Source organism: Vanessa tameamea, chromosome 5 (genome assembly GCF_037043105.1).
Source record: "Vanessa tameamea isolate UH-Manoa-2023 chromosome 5, ilVanTame1 primary haplotype, whole genome shotgun sequence".
Taxonomy (NCBI): domain Eukaryota; kingdom Metazoa; phylum Arthropoda; class Insecta; order Lepidoptera; family Nymphalidae; genus Vanessa; species Vanessa tameamea.
In genome coordinates, this window is record NC_087313.1 from 7,210,579 (window position 1) to 7,234,909 (window position 24,331).

The 24,331-nt window shown below is 32.7% G+C and overlaps 3 protein-coding genes across 4 annotated transcripts; 2 read left to right on the forward strand and 1 right to left on the reverse strand.

The window, feature by feature from the left end:
• The first annotated feature begins 2,617 nt into the window (after positions 1–2,617).
• Positions 2,618–8,681, forward strand: LOC113392788 (succinate--CoA ligase [ADP-forming] subunit beta, mitochondrial). Its single transcript, XM_026629378.2, has 10 exons — positions 2,618–2,775; positions 3,775–3,972; positions 4,130–4,200; positions 4,327–4,489; positions 5,462–5,602; positions 5,724–5,850; positions 5,943–6,086; positions 6,287–6,414; positions 6,744–6,896; positions 7,317–8,681. The coding sequence occupies exons 1-10, from the start codon at positions 2,710–2,712 to the stop codon at positions 7,494–7,496; spliced, it is 1,371 nt and encodes a 456-aa protein (XP_026485163.2). The 5' UTR covers positions 2,618–2,709; the 3' UTR covers positions 7,497–8,681.
• A 651-nt stretch (positions 8,682–9,332) lies between these two features.
• On the reverse strand, positions 9,333–19,124 carry LOC113392786 (AP-3 complex subunit delta). Of its 2 annotated transcripts, none has more exons than XM_064220921.1 (19): positions 18,891–19,124; positions 18,706–18,801; positions 18,209–18,478; positions 18,002–18,131; positions 17,583–17,722; positions 16,685–16,758; positions 15,390–15,538; positions 14,851–14,996; positions 14,247–14,448; positions 13,883–14,054; positions 13,489–13,660; positions 13,105–13,292; positions 12,706–12,861; positions 12,018–12,165; positions 11,465–11,594; positions 10,944–11,066; positions 10,546–10,675; positions 9,763–10,148; positions 9,333–9,676 (listed from the first exon to the last, which is right to left on the reverse strand). In XM_064220921.1, the coding sequence occupies exons 1-19, from the start codon at positions 18,984–18,986 to the stop codon at positions 9,606–9,608; spliced, it is 2,979 nt and encodes a 992-aa protein (XP_064076991.1). In that variant the 5' UTR covers positions 18,987–19,124; the 3' UTR covers positions 9,333–9,605. The 2 variants fall into 2 exon arrangements, with proteins under 2 accessions (XP_064076991.1, XP_026485161.1); XM_026629376.2 differs by lacking the exon at positions 16,685–16,758 and adding an exon at positions 16,113–16,186 and having other exon boundaries at positions 18,891–19,123.
• A 682-nt stretch (positions 19,125–19,806) lies between these two features.
• Positions 19,807–21,455, forward strand: LOC113392791 (COMM domain-containing protein 2-like). Its single transcript, XM_026629383.2, has 5 exons — positions 19,807–20,057; positions 20,133–20,210; positions 20,282–20,364; positions 20,449–20,622; positions 20,810–21,455. Exons 1-5 carry the CDS (start codon positions 19,991–19,993, stop codon positions 21,122–21,124), a joined length of 717 nt encoding a protein of 238 aa, XP_026485168.2. The 5' UTR covers positions 19,807–19,990; the 3' UTR covers positions 21,125–21,455.
• The last annotated feature ends 2,876 nt before the right edge of the window (positions 21,456–24,331 follow it).

The following is a 24,331-nucleotide window of genomic DNA, read 5'->3' on the forward strand; positions in this document are numbered from 1 at the left end:
CTGAGTAACACAATGTCATAAGTCATGCCATTTAAAATGGTAAATAAAAAAAAAAATGTATAAAAAAATATGAAAACATGAGTGACCAACAATCATAAAAAATTTCGATTTCGAGTAAATTTTATCATGGCATAAGTTCATTATTGTATCTCTAATCCGTCCCCCAAATGAAAAAGACAACCGCGGCCGCTGCCCCTTGCAATCCTGCTATTTCCAGCCTTGTTGATAGCTGTGGTTGTTACCACAGCTACTGCCCCACTGTTGTGGGGCAAGGTGTGCTAAGAATCCCTGACAGAGATCGTGTTACCACCGACGACCTCTGGCCCAAGCAACATAGAACACTCGCACACTGCGGACCGACGAAAAGATCATAGAACTGGAAGAAGCACTGAGCAGGTTACACTGGGATATAGGATTGTCTGAAGTCCAAAGAGAGGGAGAGGACACGATAATCTTGAAGTCCGGTAACTTGCTTTATTTCCCGGATACAAATTGTCCCAAGGTGTTGGGTTCATAGTCCACAAGTCCCTCGTGAATAAATATAAATAAATAAATAAGCCTTTTTATTTTCTCATTTTCAATTACAGTAATATATATATATATATATTACAGTATTTGTATATAAGTTATATTTTTAATTAACATTCTTTTTTTTATTATTATAATTTTCTTATTTTTATTACATTTATGAGATGAGAAACCCCCTGCGGGTGAAGGCCTCCTCCAACTTTGTCCATTGTTTTCTATTTTCCGCCTTTGATTGCCATTTGTCTCCTAGTGAGGAGAACAATTTCCTTTTTCTTGTTCATTTAAAGCAATCGTGAATAACATAGTGTAAATCAAGAGTGTGTCGACTAGGGTGGACTTAAAGTGTCTATGAGAACCATGTCGGTCCGAAGATCAGAACTCGAAACGTATAAAACGAAAACGAGGCGTTAGGCAGAGAGTCGTGATGTCTCCGAAACTGTTCACCGCTGCTTTGGAGGATGTCTTCAAAGTCCTGGACTGGAAAGGATTTGGGATCAATATCAATGGTGAGGACACATGTTCACTTCGATATTTGCCGATAACACAATAGTAATAGCTGAGACCTTGAAAGACCTCGGCAGTATGCTTTAGACCTCAGCAGTCTTTCAACAAATAGGTCTAAAAATGAATATGGACAAAAATTATGTCGAACGTTGCTGCTGCACCCACTCAAGTAAAGGTTGGAGAGCTCCTGAGAGACGATGAAGACGATTATTTACCTACTATAGACCATCTAACTAGGTCCAACTTTGAGAAAGAGGTGAATCGCTGAATTCAACTAGGCTGGGCAGAGTTTGCGAAGCTACGTTACATCTTCTTATCCCAATAACCACAGTGTCCCAAGTCGAACGTCTTCGACCAGTATGTGCTAGTGATGACTTACGGAACAGAGACGTGGTCGTTTACTCATAAGAAGGCTCAAAGTCACACAAAGAGTTATGAAGAGGGTTATACTCGGAGTTTACCTACGAGACTGAGTCAATAGTGAAAATGAAGTATTAACTGAAGTGGCAGTGAACGGGGCACATAGATAGAACCGACGGCCGTTGGGGCAGAAAAGTTCTCGAGTGGCGAACACGAAACGTAAAACGTAGCGTGGGCAGGCCCCCTATTACTGGTAATCTGGTGAGGTTCGTGGAAAATCACTGGATGCGAGTAGCGCAAGACACAATACCGGCTTTTGGCGATATCACTGTTCTCTTTGTCTCATTCGTGAAGAATGTAAAATTGTTCATTGACAGAGTTCACAAAAGCAGCGAAAGAGCTAGCCTAATGGCCTGTCCAATACTATTTCAAAGATTAAATATATGGTAATTAATGTCATAGATCCAGTATATCGGTAAGATCCGATTATTTATGAAGACCGTCATTAACAAAAAAATGAATATTTTGGTCTTTCATTTGTTTGTTTCCAACGAGACATATCGCTTCCTTTAAGTCATCTTGATGAGCATGGTCATGGAAACATTGTTTTCAAAGAAAAAACGAAAGGCAGGAAAACAAATGATCAACTGATTTAAATCATTGGTGTATTTTAAAATTATTTTAAATTTCGGACTCTATGTATAACGAAAATTTCACCCTTGATATTAGTCAGTATAGATTATTAATCAGAAATTTCATAAGACCTAGTCTATTCGGCGTTTTAATAACTTATTGAGTATTCAACATGCACCGTATCCAATATAAAACGATTTATTAGTACTTATTTTTACTAATATTTACTTATTTTTAATGTGTTATTTTATATAAAAATTACCAATAATTATATTCGTCAAAGTAGCAAAATGATATATTCTCTACTTGTCGTTTTTTTTATACATATTATCTATTATTTTTATTATTAAGAATAATTAATTGTTATTCATGTTTTCTAAGTTAACAGCAATAACTTTTAATGACACGATTTTCCGAATATTGCTGTTCGATTATCTTGTATTATTTAATCTGATAAATTAATTGTTTACATTTTTATTATTATTATTATATTTTTTATTGGGCTCATTGTTTAAATATAATATTGTGTTGACACATAAAAAATATAATTTAAATTGTACACTAGCGACATCAGCTGTTGTTTATTGATTTTTAACAATTTTTGTATTTTGTTGAAATCTGACAGTTCTTTACTTCTTTGCCAACGCACACGACTGGCAATACCATAATTATATGTAGGGAAAAATGGCGACTTTACTACCTCGTTCTTTTGGACTTGCTGAAACTGTATTTATAAAAAATGGAAAAAAGGTAAGTCATTAGTTATATTATTTTTCAAATTTTTGGTAACAATTTACATACATATTTTTTAAATCAATGAAATAAGTAATACACAGGACAATTATATGTCGTTATGTCTTACGTCTTAGAGATTACACTTATATAGTGTTTTATACACAGAAAGTCCCGCTAATTTTAAATTTTACGGATTCTGTTTTGTTACGTAAAAATAAATATGTACTTGATGTCTTCTATTTATATAATTATAAATTTGACCTTGTCATTTTCAGCTCACAGACCTTACGTCATCTAGACAATGTTTATTTTTTTATATAAGATTATAACAGTCATAATCTGATAAAAAAATCTTGACAATGAATCTTCAAATCTGCAATAATAATGCGCAATCTAAGTTGTTTGATTTATTTATATCAGTAAAAGATTTTTTTACAACTTATCTTTAATTTATGTACAGTTCTGTAAACTTCTCATTAACTTTAACTTGGTAGTTATTTTATTAATAATTTACATATCCATCTTACTTTTTAACATGATACAGATTCTGCCTAACATAAGTTCCTAAATTAAATTGGGTTTGTCCATAATATAATGATATTAGTACATATGGTTAAATGTATCAGTATTCAGAATATTTAGTATATCAGTCTTCAAAAACAATGTTAACTATAAATTAAAAAAAATAATGTCATTATTCTAAAATAACATAATTTATAATACAAAAACCTTTTTTCTTTATTTCTATAGCTTCATTTTTAACCCTTAAAAACCAAAGACATTAAATTTTGGGCACATTTGCTTATGAAAACTTTAATAAACATGAGAAATTATCACTGAATAGATTTTAATAATACTATCATACATATACTGATGTAGTAACATAAATTAGATTTCTATACACATTTGAGAATGTAAAAATAAAATCTTTGTATCGACAAATATAACAGATTCAAACAACAGTTTTTATAATTGAATAAATGTTTCCTTACACTAAATTTTAAAAAATTTTAGCTGTTGGCAGCATCAACGTCCAACAATCTACCATCCAAGCAGCAAGTTAGAAACCTGAATGTTCATGAGTATGTCAGTTACACATTGCTCAGAGATCATGGCATTCCTGTGCCTAAATTTAACATTGCTAAGACCAAGGACGAGGCAGTCAAGTATGCCCAAGAACTTAACACCAAAGACATTGTATTAAAAGCACAGGTAATCTTAAAGAAATGTTATTAATTTAAATTGATTCTTTGTATACTTTTACATATTCTCGAAGCCGAAGCTGATTAATGAAAATTAACAATAATTTCCTTAAACTTGGTTTTGAGTCTATATCAGATAAATATTATTTATTGGTTATAATTTTTAGGTTCTTGCTGGAGGTAGAGGAAAGGGTGCATTTAAAAATGGCCTGCAAGGTGGTGTACGAATGGTTGACAAGTAAGCAAAATACTTAAGAAACCATTTCTATATATAGTCAGTTATTTAAATTATGTAACAAATAAAAATCTATTACCCAAATAAAACTTTTACTAATTAATATGAATATATTTACTTATTTTGTAGACCCGAAGTAGCTGGAGATATTGTGGGTAAAATGCTTCAGCAATATTTGGTGACAAAGCAAACGGGTGCAGCAGGGAGGATCTGTAACATGGTTATGGTTACAGAGAGGAAGTTTCCCCGACGAGAGTTTTATGTTGCTATAATGATGGAGCGTAGTTTCAATGTATGTAATTTACCTTTTATTTCATCTTTGGCAATATTCATTTTCATTTTATGCAAAAAAAACTTAATTATTTTTAAATTATTTTATTGAAATTATCATATATTTTTTAGATGTGAGGCAATAGAAAATAACCATACATCTTTCTAAGCACTTGAAATGTTCTGTCTATTACAATACTTTAAAATTGTAAAAATATGAAAGTCACCAATCAAAGAAAGATATAATTCACTGTAGAGCATCATTCATCATCATTATAAAATTGTCCTTTTTAATGCTACTCATGGATTTTGTTAGTATATTGTGTTAGTATGACTATATAAATCGAGGTGTGTAAATACTTATATATCTATGATAAATATATTGAGGTAAAATGTTATATTTACTTTGTAATTTACAAATTTAATATATGTTCATGATTGGAACTTCATTTTCTTCCACTATATAATGTTTGTACATTATTAATAGTATGCAATTAAAATAATAACCTCAAGCATTTATGTTATAGATGTTTGTTTGTTTTACTTGTCGATCAATGAAGCAAATTGTTCATTGTTTAAGATCTTCAATAACAATTAACTTTGATCATGTACGGAATGTAATAATCAATTATAGTTAAGTACTTGTTAGCTATTCCATCACAAAATATTATTCAATCTGTATGTATGTGTCAATATAATTTATATTATTATGTACAGATAGTTTTACATTCATAATTAATATCATACTCACCGCTCAAAGGATATTATCATGACCTGCATGTCACCTTTTAACAAGAGAAATCTTTTGCTCAGCATTAGGGTCTACAGTGCTACTTATTATTAGTGAAATTCCAATTTAGATAAGATAATAAACTAAAATTTTAATTTTTACAGTCATTTTGTCAGGGTATTACAACTTTCTGATATTATTAAAGAACACTTAAAAAAAAATTAAATTAAATTTAAAATAAAGATCATTTAAATTATATTTTAGGGTCCTGTTATCATAGCATCATCCCAAGGTGGTGTAAACATTGAGGACGTGGCCGCCGAGAACCCAGATGCAATTACATATGAACCAATTGACATTGTTACTGGTATTACTGATGAGCAAATCGCACGCGTGGTTGAAAAGGTAACCATAATGAAAACATTTTACGTACACAATGCTAAACATTTTACTGCTGGCCGCTGTTATTTACTTAAACTTAGACTTTACATCCATTATTATATTTTAAAGAGATCAATTATTTTAGATTGGTCTACAAGAGCGTTCCAGTGAAGCCTGTGACATGATTAAGAAAATGTATGACTTGTTCTTAAAGAAAGACGCTCTGTTGATTGAAGTAAATCCTTACGCCGAAGATGCCATTACAGGGCAATGTAAGCAGATACAGATAAAATGATCTTATATAATTTATATGGTTTCATTTCTATATCAAGCAATATGTTACTATAAGAAATATTTTTTCCAGTCTTCTGCTTGGATGCAAAATTCCGATTCGACGACAACGCCCAGTTTAGACAAAAGGAATTGTTTCAATTGAGGGACACCACTCAAGAAGACGCTAAAGAAATTGAAGCTGCCAAGTTTGACCTCAACTACATTGCACTTGATGGTAAGTTATTAAATAGATTATTAAATGCATTTTTAAATGTTATATTATTGTATAAAATGTTTATCTGAAAAAGCTTAATGTTTTTCAGATATTTGAAGTTAAGTAGATGCAAAAGAAAATTAAAGTCGGCTATAGCTCTAGGTGTAATATTCACAGAAACAATAAAATTAACATTATTATTATTAATTTATAAATTTAAGGAAACATCGGATGCATGGTAAACGGTGCAGGGCTGGCGATGGCCACCATGGATATCATTAAGCTGTATGGAGGGGACCCCGCCAACTTTCTTGATGTTGGAGGCGGAGCCACTGCGCAAGCCGTAGCGGTACTGACTAATAGCATACTTTTTTATATTTAAAGCAGATGCAACCATATTAACAATATGGCTACATCTCAATCTTATGAAGGTTCAGTAAATTAGTAAATTAAATTTAAGTAAATAGTAAAATAATTAAATTAAAAAAAATATATTAAAATAAAATCATATATAATATAAAAACGATTGATAATCGTAATTTCTGTAATTTGGTTTGAATTTAATAAATTAGATTGTGTCGCTGATTGCAGTTCACGAAAATGCCGTTAGCTGTTATATTAAATATTGTCTAGTCGTACAAACAATTCATGACTACATAAAACCTACCTTGTTTCTAGGAAGCATTCAAGATTATCTTATCAGACCCGAAAGTAACAGCTATCTTGGTGAACATCTTCGGAGGTATTATGCGCTGTGACGTCATCGCGGAGGGTATTATTAACGCCGCTAAAAACCTCAACATTCAAATTCCTGTGATTGTTCGTCTTCAGGTAAATAAAATATTCAATTATAATGGCTGATTTATATATTTTTAATAATAATATAGTATATGACCACAGCATCAATGTTCATATCATAATTATTTCAAAGCTTTGAGGTGAAATTTAAATTATCCTCTAGATACTATTGTATATTGTGCTAAATCGAAATTAGCTGTCATTAACGAAGTAGTAATTAACGATCCATTACAGATAATACACTTCATGCTTCCATTATTTATGCATCAATTAGACTTTGGTCTCATATAGATTGTTTATAATTACCAACGAGAATAAACTTTCTGTATTAACATTTTATAAAATGATGTATTTATTTTTATATAGTTTTCTTTAAGCAGTTCATTGTCCAAGTTTTCTCTTTATGTTTGACGCCACATATAATAGTTATAATCAAAAATGTGGATTTAACAGGGTACAAAAGTGAATGAAGCGAGAAAACTGATCGCAGACTCCGGTTTGCGCATCGTGCCTCGCGACGACTTGGACGAGGCGGCCAAGCTCGTGGTGCAGCTCTCCGAGATCGTGGCGCTCGCCAAGAAGGCCGGCGTCGAGGTCAAGTTCGACATCCCCAAATATATGCTCGAGAAGTAAACAGTATTGTCGCCGTAGTCAGTGAATCTACTCATACTGCGTCGATTGGTGCACAGATTACGCGTGACTAAGAAATAATTCTAGAACAATGTTACATTATTAAATAATTCAATGCAATATAAAATATTGCTACGCGTATCGTGTTATATATAACTACCCAAATTATCTCCAACCTAAGTTAAATAATTTGTGATAACTTAAAACACTTATTTGGCATTCGATGCGAACATTTTCAATGTGACATATTTTATTGAAATTTCCATAAATCTGTGCACTAATTTATGTAATAGAAAGTAGAATTATTTAATTACATCCTATTAATCTCATATTTAAACTTTCTTCGAATAATATTACCGAACAAGTTTGTTCTGAATAAATTAGTAACATCTTATTAGCCATTCATAATTTTGGTTTACATGAGCTGTTATTTATTCATATTAGTGACATGTAGATAGTAGAAACAAAATGTTTCATTTATTTTTTTAATTGATGTATTTATTACATATTTTATTGTATTAAAGTTAATTCAACCTTTGAACATATTAAGTTTCCATTATCTTTATAATGAAAATATTTACACTTAGAAAATAAGTGCACGATGTTCTTTAAAATGTAGTTAATTTATTAAAATACCAAACAATTGTAATTTTAAAACACATATTTTTTGTTCTCAGCAAACTTGCATCTTTCACTATTTTATTTATTGCGTTCATTAGACTAAGTAATCACACTCATTATTGAGCTTATTGTTGTAATTGTATCTGCCAATATTAATCATACCTTATTTTCGATTTATTTATATTTTTCGAAGCTTATTTAGCATTCTTAAACGTTTATAGTATTGTTGTTACCCTCTATTGTAAGTTATTAACCTTTAATAAAAATGACATTTACATAATGAATGTAGTTTTATCTGTAAAATACTGAATCATTAATTTATAGGACCCTTCATTTAGTGTGTCCTCGAACGTGTATCAGCGCAATAATCGTGTGTTAGTACAAAATGTACTACATATTATGTTCCTTTGTATATAATGAACTGACCTGAAGTTCATGTATGTATTTATCAATGGGTATTCTTAAATTAAAGTACAATAAGTTAATATTTTGATTTATCTAAGTGATATTATTTTTGTCTGTTAACAGTGGTTACACAGAAAATAAAATTTTATTTGGATCATAGAATGTAGTTTTTTTTACCGAGCAGTTGATTATTATTTTATAAAAAGTTGTTATATATAATTATATGATCAAAACTGAAATCATAGCCCTTTTATAAGTTTTTACTACAGTTTGTCTTTATACATAATAAATCAGTCACACAGAAAAATAGTCTATGTAAGCCTTGATCTCACTTTTTATATACTTACATCTTAAAGAGTAAGGTTTCGTCAACCATCACAAAATTTAATTTGGTAAGTAAATTTGCAAAAATGATCTTTATTTTTAATGAGTATTATTAATATTTATTTTTATGTATTTTAATTATGTTAATCGATATTTGTGTATATTCTTTTCGTTTATTTTGATTATCACAATTAAATAAGTAACATATATTTTATTAGCAATTTTTATAAGTTTAAGCTATAATAAATTAACAATTATCTTCATTTCAAATATTTTTATGTTTAATTTATAGGTATCCATTTCTTATAAAAACATTGGTGCAAAAGGTGGCAATTCAGAATGTCCTTGAATTCTCCCAGATGCTGAAGAAAGCGGATATATTTTTTGAAGACTTTATTTCTTTATATGTAACATAAATTTAATGTTTTTGAAAATGTCTACTTCAAAATAATTGTATAAACGGTTTTGAACCAAATATAAAACTAGGTATTCAAGTGTAGATGAATGGCTTTTATTTCATAAGTCTTATTTATATAACTTTCAATAAAACTGTACATGATTATATATATTTATTACTACATCAATAGAAATATACGTTTATTTAAATGGACATGTTTCATTTTAAGATCAATGAAAACATTGCCTATAATATATTTATATAATATGAATCTAACTAATATAACTAATTGTTCAAATAAACAATTGCACTGAGAGCGTGTGACAAGGATCTTGGAAAATGTTTAAACTTGCTTATGCCGTACACTAAATAACTTCTTTGCTAGGCGTGGAAATACCTAAAGCTTCTTCATATCCAATTTTAGTTTCATGTTTATCTGGAATTAAATTTCGTTCGTTTAATATCAAATACAATGAAAAACGAAAGACATAAGTATTTTAATATTATTTGAATAGTTCATACCTTTTTTAGAAGTTTTCTTTTTCTTAGAATCCTTGTCTTTTACATCTTTCTTTGACTTCTTGTGTTTTTCAGTCTTAAGTTTCTCCCGTTGTTTTTTATCAGAGGCATCGTCGATTGTTAGATCGTTTTTAGGAGCATTGTCTTCTCCAGTTTCTATGAGTAAATTGTCTCCTAGATCATTATTATTCGCAATTTCAGGTAACATTAAGTCTATTTCCTTATTACGCTTAGAATTTTTTACTTTCTTCTTATGGGAAGACTTTTCTGATGATCGCTTTTCTGAAGATTTATTCTTTTTGGATTCTTTTTTCTTAATCAATAAGCCGCTCTCTGGTAAAGGATACTGCTGTATCCTAGATGACAGCAATTCTTCTTCACGCAAAGGCCTAAAATATAAAAATATAAGCTAAGCTATATATTAACTACATTTTTATTGAAGGCTTAACTATGTTATCATAGTTTCGAACGTATGTTCTGGAAAATCACCTTTCTATTTATCTTTAAGTTCGAATATGTAACATATCGTAGTACTACATCTTATATAGTAAATAGAAGGAACTATACAAAAATGTAGAAATTACCGTTAACATAAAAACCGTTTGGATATCATATTATGATAAAGTGTTTGACATTAGCCGAAACGCGGTATTTCTTCGCACTCATCATTACTTTATAATACAAAAAGCTACCAGAGGAAATATTTCCAACCAATGTAGAACCAATCCGACTTATAAAACTTAATCTATCAAGTGAGAAATAGTGTTCTATGTGTGTGTGACGCACAGATCAAGGTCGAGGTCGAGCGCACGGTGCGGGTCGTCGTGCAGCGACTGCTCGTCGTCGGAAGGCGCCGCGCCGTCGGGCAGCTCGCCGCCCTCCGCCACCGCCGGCCGCCCCACACGGTCCGCGCCGTCTGTTGGCACAGAATGAGCAACTTCATATCTACCAACACCTTACTGCCTACTATGGCTTACTATCATGTAGTTGGAAATTTTTTCGATTATTTTTTATCAGGCTGGTATAAATTATATAGTTATACAAAACCACTGGAGGTTTCGGCAATCCATCTGTGACTGTTCCGCCGCACGTCGCCACCGTCTGAGCGTATTCACTCTACGTTTGATAGGTTGGGAATAAGTTCACAGATTATGTGCGGAGTATTTGACATGAATATCACTCACCGTCACTATCAGATTCTGAGAAATGTCTTTCTATCTTATTCTTTCGTTTCTTCGAAGGCCGCTTTTCCTTTTTAGCTTTCTTCGAATTTTCTCTTGTAATTAAGTACTTATCAGATCTCTTGGCTACAATCACAAATAGATTATACATAAAATACATTGAAACATAATGATTACATAGACTGTTATTGTTTAAGCTATATTATATATACTCCAACGACATGACAAAAAAAATTATGTAAATATTCATTGAGATGTACAGTTCTGGATTAATATACATCTTTATATATGACACAGCACTAGTGCAAAGACTAACATTTCTACTTGAAATTTAATTTCAACAATCCGTATCAATTTCGCCGACATTCAACTTGGAATTTTATTCGTAAATCCTTAATGAATTCCATAGATTATTTAGATGTCGAACAATGATGTCATGTCAAAACAAGTCAAATTTGTGTATTGATTTTACTCCTCTTGTCGTTGGAATTGACTATGAGTCATATATAGTCTATTGAACTCACATTGCACTTGGAGAGGCACTTCTAGCGCAATCTCAGCAATGGGTATATCATCCTGTTGGTAGGATCGCGGCGAGTCATCCTTCAGGTAGTGTGGATTGTTGGCCTGCTCCTGTCTGCGCGCTTCACGCAACTGAAAATTTGGATATGTAAACAATAATTTTTAGCTTAATTATAATAATAAGTGGACACTGTTTCTAAGTTTATTGTCTTTCATAGATATTTATTTAAAAAAATAGTAATTGTGATATAGTGATTATTGCAGTAAATTATCCCATTAGAGTTCCTGGTTGATGATTTAATGACTCAGTAATGAGTAGTTCCAATGTATATGGGCGAAATGACCGTCTACCATTGCTCACATACAATTCTACTATAAATAGCAGTTGTTTGGAACATAAATAAACAAATAATTTAATTTAATAGTTTGGATTAATAAAAACGGATCAGTAGCTTAATTAGTAACTAAACTAATTGAACTATTTACATATATAAATTTTCACACTGATACACTAGTTAGAGTGTTAACTTAAATATCATTTGTCGTCGTGATTACCATTTGCAGCTCCTCCGGAGTGAACTGCGTGACGGGCTTGGCGTCAACTTGCGGCGCCGTGAACAGCGCAGTCCCTTCGTCCTCGCCCTCCGAGCTGGAGCTGTCGGACGACCAGCGGTCTCGTGACAACCACTGGTTCAGATCTAAGCTGTAAGCAAACGAAATTTTGGTACTCAATCATTTTACTTAGTAATGGTTCGTTTTTAAATGATAAGTAACTCATAATATCCTAAATAACAATAACTAAAAAAAATCAAAGAAACCTTTATGTACTTGGACCTAAATGTAAATCTAGTGACAGACAAAGAGCAGGGTGCCAATTCCTCTAACAAAATGACACTTTATTATATTGGAATCGAAACGGAATCGTTGCCGTTCAGCCGTTTTCTATTAACACAACAACCCAGTTACAGTTCGGTCGAAGTTGCACCGAAATATAATCGGGCTCGTATCGTAACCGATACTAATAAGCAGAATTGGCCCTCGGTTACGATTAAGCTGAGGTTTATGTTTTTTGAGAAATAGTCGAAATTGGGTCGGAATAGAATCTATAACGTATTATAACAGTATAATTTAGTAGAATTGGCCCTTAGGACCGTACAGGATGGGTTAAAATCCTGGATTATATCAATAATGTTTGTATTAGCAGATTGACTAAATAAATAATGCAAGTCATAAGACTACTTACTCAGCTGGTATTGGTACTTTCTTCTGTGCCTTAGGTGCTACTGGTTTAAGTTCTCCTTCGAATAGGCTAACAATTTCTTCAATAAGCCCACCACTCAAACTTTTACTAGATTCTTCTTCATTAATTTCCCCATTTTCATTTTTTTCTAGTCCATTGCTAGAAATTAAACACGAAACATAACTTATTTGGATATAATTCTTCCCGTATTATATTTTAATGTTTAATGACACAATGATACTTATTAAGATATTTATATTAGGACAAGTTCCAGAGATTAATGTACGTATTGTGACTTTCAATTGATATCGATTTAATTTTATTACTGGTCGGTTTTACTTCGGTGGGTCACTATTTAATACCCAAAATGAATATAGCTTATTTAGTATGACTCGATGATACCTCTGTTCGTGGTCCACGAGCGTGTCGCTGGGCGGCTCGAGCGGCGCGTCGGCCAGCGCGGGGTCGGCGGGCTGCAGGCGGCGCAGCACCAGCGACATCAGCGCCGTCGTGTTGTGCGCGCGCTCCTGCACCTCCATGTCCTCGCTGCACAGCAGCGGACGCACGCCCGCTAGGATTTCGTGCAGCACCTGCGTACACGAGTATGCAATGAGAACGAAACGGCTGTATGAATTGTTAAATATTTACTGTGATTCAATTTATTTTTTAGTATGTTTTCAGTTAGAAAAACGACAAACAAAATAGAAACATAATGTAAGCATACTCTTTATTTATTCTCTCTTTTTTAAATAGTTACTGTTTTGATAAGAGTGCGTATCGACTGACCGCAATCACGGAACGGCGGTCGCCGCGCAGCTCGAAGGCGCGCAGCAGCTTGGCGGCCAGCTTGAGCGCGGCGTGCACGCACACGGCGCGCGCGCGCATGTGCGGCCCGCCCGCGTCCGCGCTCGCACACAGCGTCAGCGCAGAGATAGACTCGCGCATCACGTCCTCCTCGCTGCAACACCGCCATCTCGTTATCTCTTCAATATACTATACAGTGTCGGGTCACAGTTGGATCGAAGATATGAGGGCCGGTACGATTAAAGGGGAAGGGAAAGGTCAACGCATATGGTCCAATGGTTGGCCTCATATTGGGCAAAGGTAACCGCTCACATTCAGGAGATCTTTTTGATATAAATAAAAAAACATCGTCATCATTATACGGGTGTCGACTCACGTGCAGTACTCGCTGAGCACATAGGCGGCGGCATAGAGCACCTCCCGCGAGGCGGCGCGCGGCGGCGAGGCGGCGGCGCGCGCACACAGCGCCGCGCACTCCCGCGCCGCGAAGCCGCGCGTCTGCGCCACGCGCGCGCCCACCTCCGTCAGCTGCGCCGCGATCATGCAGCCTGCCACACACACACGTTACCCTTCGCCTGATGGCGACGTGCACCAGCACCTCCGATAATGTATCAGTTGATCTAGCACACTAGCTTCGGTCGAGGACGACGACCTAATATTACGATCGCAGAAAACTCACTCGCTCGTCTAAGCTTCGAGCCAGAGAATGCGAGTCGCGAGTTCTAGCGCCCGAGGCGTACCGTGCTTAGCGCTGGTCTCCATCTCCGTGAGCTCGGCCAGCACGGTGATGTACCACTCGAAGTCCACGACGTGCTGGTAGTTGTTCTGGGAGCAGATCTCGATCATGCGCGTGAGCAGCTCGTCGCGGTACAGCGTGCCCTCGGCGCGCTCCATGTGCATCATCAGCTTCTTCACTATCTCCATCAAATTTTTTTTGGAAACCTTTAAAGAATAAAAGTCCGTGTTTAACACTAACAATCCGAAAAAAGTTTTAAAATAATAGTGTAATAAGTAGGCCATGATGGCAAATCGTCGGCATTGGCTCGAGAAGCCCATTTATTTAAATTCTGCACAGTGTGTTAATAAGAATTCCGTAAAAATAGGATTCGACAAGCTGGCTACAATATATACGGGGTTGATTACCCGCGACGGCACCCAACGTCCAAGCGCTAACTGGTCGATGGTATTGATAGGAAAACTTACAAAATAAATTGGCTCTTACGACCACGCGGCAATAATTGTTATTTAAACCATCACACTCAATAATATAAGTGCATTATTTACCAAGTGACGTGATACATGTACATTTAGCGTGATGACTTTAATGTGCCTGTGTATGCCTACCATTCCGTATAGAAGACCCAACGCTCTGAGTCTAATAGATTCGTCTTTATCGTCCAGACACGCCAGCACGAGGTCTTTGTGAGCTTGTACGGATTTCGGATGAGATTTGAGTATTCGGGACATCGCCAGCAGTCCCAGATACTTTACTGGAAATAAACAATGTATTAAATAAACTATTGACCATATAGTTATATGTTTATTTATTATTACTATTATTGGAGACTTTCCTATTGGTGGAATGGTTAGCTTATAAGTCTGCAGACCACAAGTTCCTGGGTTCAAGTTTCAGGTCGGGCCAGTCAAATTAATGTTTTATATTGCGAGATATTCTGCTTTAGTCACACTTCCGTGTAACAACACGGAACACTATCAAAGCGGGGTGACAAGAAGTCGAGACCACGCTTACTTCGGTCATGCTTTGTGTGCACACTTGAGCACTATAATTATTTCTGCTCAGTTGGCTAGTCTCCGTAGAGAATGATCGCAGAAAGCAGAAACGGTTATTAAACATATTAAAAATCAAATAAAAATGTAGTTACAGTTTTGGTCGCTGTCTTCGATGAGTATTCTTAGTTTTTGCACACAAAGTTGCACAGAGGCGGCGTGTCCCGGCATGCCGCTGCTGATGCTGATGAGCACCGCGATCACCGTGTTGATGCACTCGTACAGCAGCGACATGGCTGTCGTGCTGACCGACGGCGCCGCGCGGGTGGAAAACAATATTATTATATTTTCTAAAGCAATAACACTGAATATAGCAATTACTGTATGTCTGTTTTTATAATTTCCAAAGATTATATAAGTATATAACTTTAATTCAATTTAATATTACAAATTTATCAGTGCTATAAAGTGGACAAAGGTTCAATTATAAGAAAAAAATGTGCTCTAATAATAAATAAAAAAGCGTGAATCTATATGTTTATCTATGTATAGCTTATTGTGATACATGAGACTTAAACGGCTCTCTAGCCTCTACATAATTATATAAACACTATATTCGTATAGCAAACGAAGCCGATATGTCTATCCCCTATAACTAGATAAATTAAATAAAGCTTTTTCACAATAACATTAGAAGAAGCTTCTTAAGCACATTCTAAACTCTAGCAATGACGGGTATCTTTATAGAATATACCTATAAATTATTAATATTAATTATAAATAATATCATAATCGCTTTTAGCTTCCCTTCACCCCATAGAGTCCAAATAAATATAAATAGATGATCTTGTATACAAGCATCTGTGACTCCGACTCACCTATGAATTAAATTAGTTAATGGTTCTATCAGTTTCTTGCCAAGTCGGGGCTCTAATGGGGTTAAGGCACCAAACTGGAACAAATATAATGATGCTACATAAATCTAGCTTATGCGAGAGCTAAGATCATGAGCCCTGGTACAGATACAGGGAAGTCCTTGTGTATTGACTTCATACAAGAGATATTGTCTCATTCCTAGTTTCCTATTCGTTTGATCGGGGTCATTGTTAGCAGCAGCGAAAATAATATAAAATGTGTGGCATGCCAATTTTGTGTAACTTAGTGTGAGTTGGTTAACAATTGAGCTGAATATTTGCAAGATTCGAGGCTTTGCTTTCATTTTGTATGTTTCATTTAAATGAATGGTAATAACAATGTATGTGTTCATCATTTGATGGCATGAGGAAGCTTACACACCAAACTGCTAATATTGAATATGTTGCGACAAGACTTGCAATAGCTGCAACATATGAGGAAGCCTCTCTCTGAATGTGTTTACTCGATACAGTTCAAGTGGGGTGTGGTGAATGGTACTAGCTGCTAACTTATCATTTTCTAGTTACAAGGATACCTGCAAATAAGGTCTATGAGGCTTTGAGTAATCTTTCTCCCAATGTCGGGTTCATACTGAGTCATTAAACCAAACTGTGAAGAATTAATAAGATATTAGACAAACATTTTAAACATTTTGCAATATTTTTATGTAAAACATTTTTTTTCCACAATTAATCAAAATTGTTAACATAAGTTATATCATATCCTTAACACATACTGTTTTAATCAATTAAATTTTAAGATTTAATGTTTAAAGTATTATTCAGTAATTAATCATTTACATGTATAATATATGTATCTAGACAAGCACAAGTCTTGTAGTATATATAAGCTTTATTACTATACATGATAAATTGTAATTCACCAACCACCTATGCTGTTGGGAATCTATCCAGCAGAGATTCTGTATGCTGGAATAAGGTAGAAAGTGGCTCCTTCAATTTATATATCAATTAGTAGCATTGTTTAAATAGGCAACTTTAGGCTTTATCAGTTTTGAATTAGTAGCATTGTTCAAATAGGCACCTTTAGGCACAACATTTGAGATGCAGTTTAAAAATAAAATGATATTATTTTCAAATCCAAATATAATTTTCAACTATAGTTGAAAATTAACAATGACAACTATAAGAATAAAAACTATTTTCATTTAGTAGATTTAAAATACTTTCCTATAGATTTGTATAATTAATATTATATTTCAGTAAAGCAGTCTTTAACTTTATAGATTACCTTAATTCTTATTCCTTATATTTGTACTATGAACATGGGTCATTCAATAATAACAACTTATTATTAATTAAGATGAATTTTAAGTTTATTGTAATAGTTTATTATTTTTAAAAATAATTTAAGATAAAAATAGTCATTCTACATAATATACATTCTTAGACCAAATAATTCAGTCAACTTACCAGTTTGATGATTTTAATCAACATCCAATTGTTAGTTGATGTTGTCATCAATTTGAAGAATACCGGAGCTAAGGACAGGTAGTTTTTGGGGTTCTTTCTTGCTAATTCACAGACAACATTAACAGCAGCTGATTGGACTCCTATTGTTGTAGAAATCACACAATATCAGATTATACTTAAGCCTGAATTATACATTATACATATGGTGTATTTTATGAGATAAATTAAATTGTAATCTTATTCTGTTTTTATAATTCCCTTCATGCCCATTGATAAGGCAACACTGTAGGTTACCTGCTTATTATGTTTGTTGAGATCTTGCCCTATTGTGTTATAATGCTCTTCAAGCCTCGGCCTCTTTAGGAGGAAAGACAATCTGTAGATTTTTTGGACTGTAACTATTATGAAACAATACTAACCAGGATCTGGATCTTCTAATTTTTCTTTTAATTTAGGAAAAGCTGGTCTTAAGGCTTCAGGATATCTTAAAAATACCTTGTACATCATTAGCACAGCTTTCATTCGGAGGTATGGCTTGGTTGAGCTCATCTAAAATATACAATTTGTCATCTATTGATCTTGAAGAAAGGTATTTGATTATTTTCTTTAATTGAATATGTACTAACCAGTGTCATGATGTCATTGGCTAAGTCTCTTGCTAAATCATGGGATATAAAACAACTGAGACCACTGAGTGCTAGCCCAGCTTCATATTGATTTTGAGCATTCAGATCTTTTCTTATCATATTTGTGGTAAGCATAAGCAATTCAGAATCTGCATGAAATGATTGACTAGCAGCTAAGTATCCAATTCGTTTAAAAGTAAATTTGTTAGAACTCATCACTTCTATTATATTAAATATCGCCCATGATATATCATATCCTAACATTTGAAGCTGAAAAATTTATTAGTAAGAATAAAAAAGATAATGTCATATTATTATTAATTAAATATTTATATTTAATTAAATAAATAGTACGTTTCAATATTGGTTAAATATGATTTGTAGTTTTTTTAATCTAATAATTCGATAGAGTCAATAAATTAGATAATCTACGTAAATATCACATATATTTATATACGAATAACAATTCACGGCAGTAAGTATACTTTGTTACTTACATATGTTAGTTTTGCGACAGCGTTAGCTTTCACTCCGATATTGTCTTGTCGCAACTCTACTTTTATTTCTTCCATACATTGCGCTATATATTTTGCCTAGAAGTTTGAAGATTATTTTTAATTAAATTAATTGTTTGCTCTGTTTTTTAAATAATAATAATTGATATAAAACAAATAATATGTACCTCATTATCTTTGTTATTTCTGATCCCACGAACTAAATCGGTGAGATTTTTATCAAACATTCTTTCAAAGTTACCCTTAACCTTTTTCAAAGCCATGTTGAATATTCTTTTTCTGTATTCATAACTTTATAAACCTCAAAATATCAAAATGATAACAGAGAAATGAAGAAATAGCGAACAATGTCAAAAAGAAATAATTAAACTGACAATCTATCAAATTCGTCCATGCAATGTTGGCTCAAATGTTGCTAGTTTTAGTAACTTTGAATAATTTCAAAATATTTAAAATGATAAAATCCTGTAAGGTTAATTAATTCATAAAACAAGATTCGGCACATAACAGGTAAATAAAATATTCTAAGTCCTTGATCATTGATTTGGTGTTTTTAGTCTAGTGATATTGTTGGGACAAAATTAAACAACATTTTTATCGTTATGTAAAAATTCGAATTAAATTAGTTATTGCTTTGTGCATGTTAGTGCTACTTTCAGGACAGAATCTAAATTGCTCAGTTCTGGGATTTCAAGAAGAGCACTTCGAATGACCTCGATCACTAACGATCACATTCATCTCTACCATTTCTATTATCTCGATAGATTACCTAGATAGAAATTTTACCGGGCTTGAATATATTTATTGCGTACCAATTTTTAATAATATGTGCAATGTTATATTATTAGCCCTTATATTATTATTGTATTTAATATCATGAAACAGATAATCTTATGTAGTCTGCTGGTAAAATAAGTTGGGATTCACATCAGCAAACGGCAAAGAACGTTCTATATAAGATACTTCTTCTTACTGTACTGAACAGACTCAATAAAGGACAAAAAAGACAATGTCAGTTCAAGTTGTCAGATGTCAAACTTATCAAAAAAAATCAGCATAATAATAAAAACTTGTTTACCTCTTAATTTTTTGATATAAAAAATTTACGTCACTAATTAAATTCTTGAAATGTTATATTTATTTATTAATTGTAGATTTATAACAGAGTGGTAAATACTGACTTGTTACAAATTGACAATTTTACTCGAAAATAATTTACAAAAATTTATTAGTTTAATACTTTGCATTTTATTTAAAACATTCCATAATGATAATTTTTTTGAGTGAATTACAAAAAGAACATTTGAATTTACTTCATCAACATTCTACTCAAGGTTATAATCATCACAAACATCAATATTTTCATGTTATAAAATGTAAATAAATTATTAATATATTTTGCATTACAGTTTTAGTTGATTTTTGCAAACTCACTATTGACTATCTAAATAATGGGATGAATGAAAAAAAATGTGGCATTGCTGCAGGTAGAACATGTATATGTGTTTATATTTGCTTCTTGTTTTCTGTTAGATATTAACTATATATTATTTTACAGAAAAACTGGATGTTCCGGTGAATGTTGTACAAAATCTTATTTATGCTTTGGCTTATTTAATTGTGGAAGGATGTAAACATAATGTAGGTGACATATATCTAAACTAGAAAAAAAGTAAAGTATTTTTATAATATTTATTAAAAACAAATACTTATAAATAATTTCAGCTGTCAGAACCAAACTTTAGGTCTTCACTGGCTATAGCAGGGTTTTCTCAAGAACAACAGCAAATTTTAGTGAAATTATATAATGCTAAGAAAAGAGAATTATCAGAAGCATTAAATTTGCTACAACAAAAAGATCCAAGTTATCAAGATCTTTCTTGGAGATTTGAAGTGCAGGTAGATTTTACAACAACAGATATTATATATTTGTCTTTCATATACCTTTTTAATAATTCAACATCTAATCAAATTATAATATATTTTGGTGGAGTTAGATTTTGAATATATTCTGACCTATCTATAATTTTCCATACATATTCTTACTAATGCTAATAAAATTGATTGAAATACTTCTTCACTTCAGGTGGCTTCAAAGAGTGCAATGGATGAAGTAAGGCCCATGGTTGCCATGGATTTTGTATTATCAAGCCCTAAAAACTTTAGTCAAAGTGAAGAGGAATTTAGACATGAAACTTTAAAGCAAAAAAGTGGTTTATCTTCAATGAAAATTGTGTCTTCAGTTCAAGGTGCTAAGACAGCTAGTCAATGTCAACATGTAATAAACCATGTCCTTCTTCAATCTGATCTGCCCAACTTAGTCCATCTCACAAATAGGTTGGAGGAAGCGCTTAAAGAATCAAAAAGCCAACATGTCCGAAAAGTGCAAAGGGCATTATAATTTATTTGTATTAAATGACTAGATAATCTTATACAAATACAACACTAGTGCTTCAACCCCTATACTGAAATATTTTGTATTGTTGTGTTGAGATAAAGGATTAGTGAGCCAGTGTTTATTAGCAGTTTAATCTAAAATGGAATAATTTGTCACATTACAATACAATATCTTTTTGTTGAGATGACTGACCATTGGGTTGCCATTCAATTTAGCCATCTCACAATAAAAAGTATAAATAATATTTAAAATACCTTAATTATATAGTTAATCTATATGGACAGACAAACAATAGTTATTATATTTTAAAACAATAAATGTTTAATAAGCATTACACTAATATTTATTACATGACCCTTTCCTTAATACAACAAAAAAAATAATACTAAAATATATAATAAGAATAATAACAAAAATACACCTATATAATATATATGTTAGTTAATTTAATCAATATTCATTAATTTATTTGACACTAAGCAATTTGTATGTTGTATATCAAAAAAAAATCGTCGTTGAAGCATCCAACTTCTTTATGATCTACGTAGGCGGACGGCCAAATAGGCCACCAATGATGGTAAGTGATCACCACCGCCCATAGCGCTGTAAGAAATATTAACCATTCCTAAAATCACCAATGTGCCACCAACCTTGGGAGCTAAGTATTATGTATCTAGTGCCTGTGGTTACACTGGCTCCCTCGCCCTTATAACATTTAACAATATCAAGTATTGCTGCTTGGCGGTAGAATATATGATAAGTGCGTGGTACCTACACAGGCGGGCTTGCACATAACCCCACCACCAAGTAGTGTAGTAATAATTGTAATCTGTTTGAGCTGAGACCTCTTACCCGTATTTTTTAACCCATATGTTTTGTGCTTATTCTCATACAGCTCTTAAATCAGTTTTTTGCAATCCCTGCAGGTGACAAAAGTCCTGGACGTAGCGCGTATGAAGCGCCTCGCAAATGATGGTCAAGACTAGGACTATCGGTGATATTAATAACCCTACAATGAAACTGAAGTATTCGCCACTTTGCATCGTTTTTGTTTGACATTATTCCGAATACACCATAATTAAACTTAGCGGAGCTGTTCTTGTAGATTCCGTTCGTGGAAAATCGAATTCATTTAATATTCTACTTGCACTATGTGCAGCCATTCAATTTTTATGTTTTCTTGCAACTTAACGAGTACCTACATACTATAATATTATAGTAAGAGTTTGCGTCTTTATTTGCTTTATATGTTAATACATTGTGAAAAACAGCGATTAATCATAATCATCAAAATTACGAATTACAATTATTGAATTTCCTGTAGTATGGAAACGGGAAAATAGGAAATCAGGGCACATAAACCGCTGCTCGTACGCATTTTCTTGACTTTTTCTCTTTTCAATCTTATCGAAGAGCAAGAAAAATATACTGCATATGTGATTGCGTTCACATATGTGCACTATAACAATCTGCCAGTCGCAACGAAATCCTCATATAACCTCAATAGTTCTGCGCTGTATGTGCGCAGTACTGAGTAATTATATCATGTGTAATTTCTTCTTTCTCTTTCCACGTATAATTTGTCACGATATGAAATGTGTTCTTTTCCACTTGCGTTGAAAATATTTCTGCAACAAGCCCATCTTTGATTTGTGAAAAAATTGCATTTTGAACTTCGATGAAACTGTTATGGGACTTTGGAAGTAAAATTAAAGTGTTAAGTTTAATAGTGTTGTATTATAAAGATATCTTAATCAAAAAATCTTAGTAGTGAACAATATCTCATTATTTATATTTATTTATTTACTTGTTATCTGAGTTATTAGCGAATAGCATGAAATACGTAAATTTAAGGTTTGTTTATGTTATTCCTACTTCGATTGAAATTGGCTATAGATATTGTACTAATGCTGAACATTTTATTTTAAATCTGAGATAGCTTTATTTTGACAGGCTATATGGGCACATTTAAGAGTTTTAAACGTTGACCTGTTGTTTTGTTTGGGCGCCTTATTGTTGGTCCAAGATTTACCTTTAATCGGCGAGGCATCCGGCATTTTTGCAGTCTGCACGCTGGATTAAAAGAGGAAAACGGTTTACAATGTTTGCTTGGGTAAATCCGAGTCTAAATAAATATACGTACATAAATACATGTGATTCAAACCAATTAAAGTGCAAATATTTCGAAAGTTTTCCCTATTTTCTAGTATTTTATCTGGTTCCCTATTTTGTATCATATTGTTTTTGTTTCGGACAATTAGGTAGGTATCTGGGTATGTATTAAGTTTTATTATTTTTCCATATAATATATTATATATTTTTTATATATTTTTATATATATAATTTTGTATTTTTTGTTGTACAATTTTAATTGATATAAATGTATAACTATTTGCATGAAGTTTCTTACGATTCTGCATGTACTTAGGGGCCATTCATTTATTTCGTAAGGCTATTTTCGCTTGTTTTTGACGCCCTCCCCCTATTATAAGAAAAAATAAGAATAGGCCGACCCCCTACCACCTGTTTAATATTTATTACGTAAGAATCTAAAGGAAAAAATGAATACAAGTTTGGTTTATTTTAATGTCTATGTTTCAAAGAATCAATTTTTTTAATTTTTATTCGTAATTTCAAAGGTATTAAATTCATCAGGTGAGCCTCCTGCTCGTTTGCCCTCTATAACATAAAAAAAAAAACGCATCCGAGCGAATCTCGACAATCGACCCTTTTTCAAATAATTTTAACTTTGCGCATTTTTTTTTATCTTACGTAAGAACTATCGAGACTCCTTCCCACCCCTTTGTAAGAAAACATAAGACATGGTCCCTCCCTAAATCGTCTTACGTAATAAATTATATAATGATAATATTCTTTATAAATTAAAGTATCGGTATTTATAGAACAAAATTTAGCCTATTCCAATGAAGGAATGAAGATAAACACAAGAGATAATATATAAGTAGATTTACGTATTCCATGCGATTTGCTAATAGCTTAGCTATAATGTGCACTACCTACTAACAGTTCTTGATTAATATAGGTATGTTTATTTATAACACAACACTATTACACTTAACTACTCATATCTACTTGCATTTTTTCGAAAATCCATAATGAATATTATAAACTATTCAAGCTCTCGCTAGAGCAAATTTTTAATCAGATTCTATAGACCATTCAAATCAGGTATTTTATGTAATTGAATTC

What these genes read in the sequence shown, in the direction of transcription:
- LOC113392788 (XM_026629378.2), top strand. Translation starts at nt 2,710, where the DNA reads ATGGCGACTTTACTACCTCGTTCTTTTGGACTTGCTGAAACTGTATTT. An exon ending in TTATAAAAAATGGAAAAAAG is followed by an intron (nt 2,776 to 3,774) that starts GTAAGTCATTAG and finishes AAAAAATTTTAG; the next exon opens with CTGTTGGCAGCATCAACGTC. An exon ending in ACATTGTATTAAAAGCACAG is followed by an intron (nt 3,973 to 4,129) that starts GTAATCTTAAAG and finishes TATAATTTTTAG; the next exon opens with GTTCTTGCTGGAGGTAGAGG.
- LOC113392791 (XM_026629383.2), top strand. Translation starts at nt 19,991, where the DNA reads ATGATAATTTTTTTGAGTGAATTACAAAAAGAACATTTGAATTTACTT. An exon ending in AAAATGTGGCATTGCTGCAG is followed by an intron (nt 20,211 to 20,281) that starts GTAGAACATGTA and finishes ATTATTTTACAG; the next exon opens with AAAAACTGGATGTTCCGGTG. An exon ending in CTTGGAGATTTGAAGTGCAG is followed by an intron (nt 20,623 to 20,809) that starts GTAGATTTTACA and finishes TCTTCACTTCAG; the next exon opens with GTGGCTTCAAAGAGTGCAAT.
- LOC113392786 (XM_064220921.1), bottom strand. Translation starts at nt 18,986, where the DNA reads ATGGCTTTGAAAAAGGTTAAGGGTAACTTTGAAAGAATGTTTGATAAA. An exon ending in CTGTCGCAAAACTAACATAT is followed by an intron (nt 18,479 to 18,705) that starts GTAAGTAACAAA and finishes TAAATTTTTCAG; the next exon opens with CTTCAAATGTTAGGATATGA. An exon ending in TGATTAAAATCATCAAACTG is followed by an intron (nt 16,759 to 17,582) that starts GTAAGTTGACTG and finishes AATTCTTCACAG; the next exon opens with TTTGGTTTAATGACTCAGTA.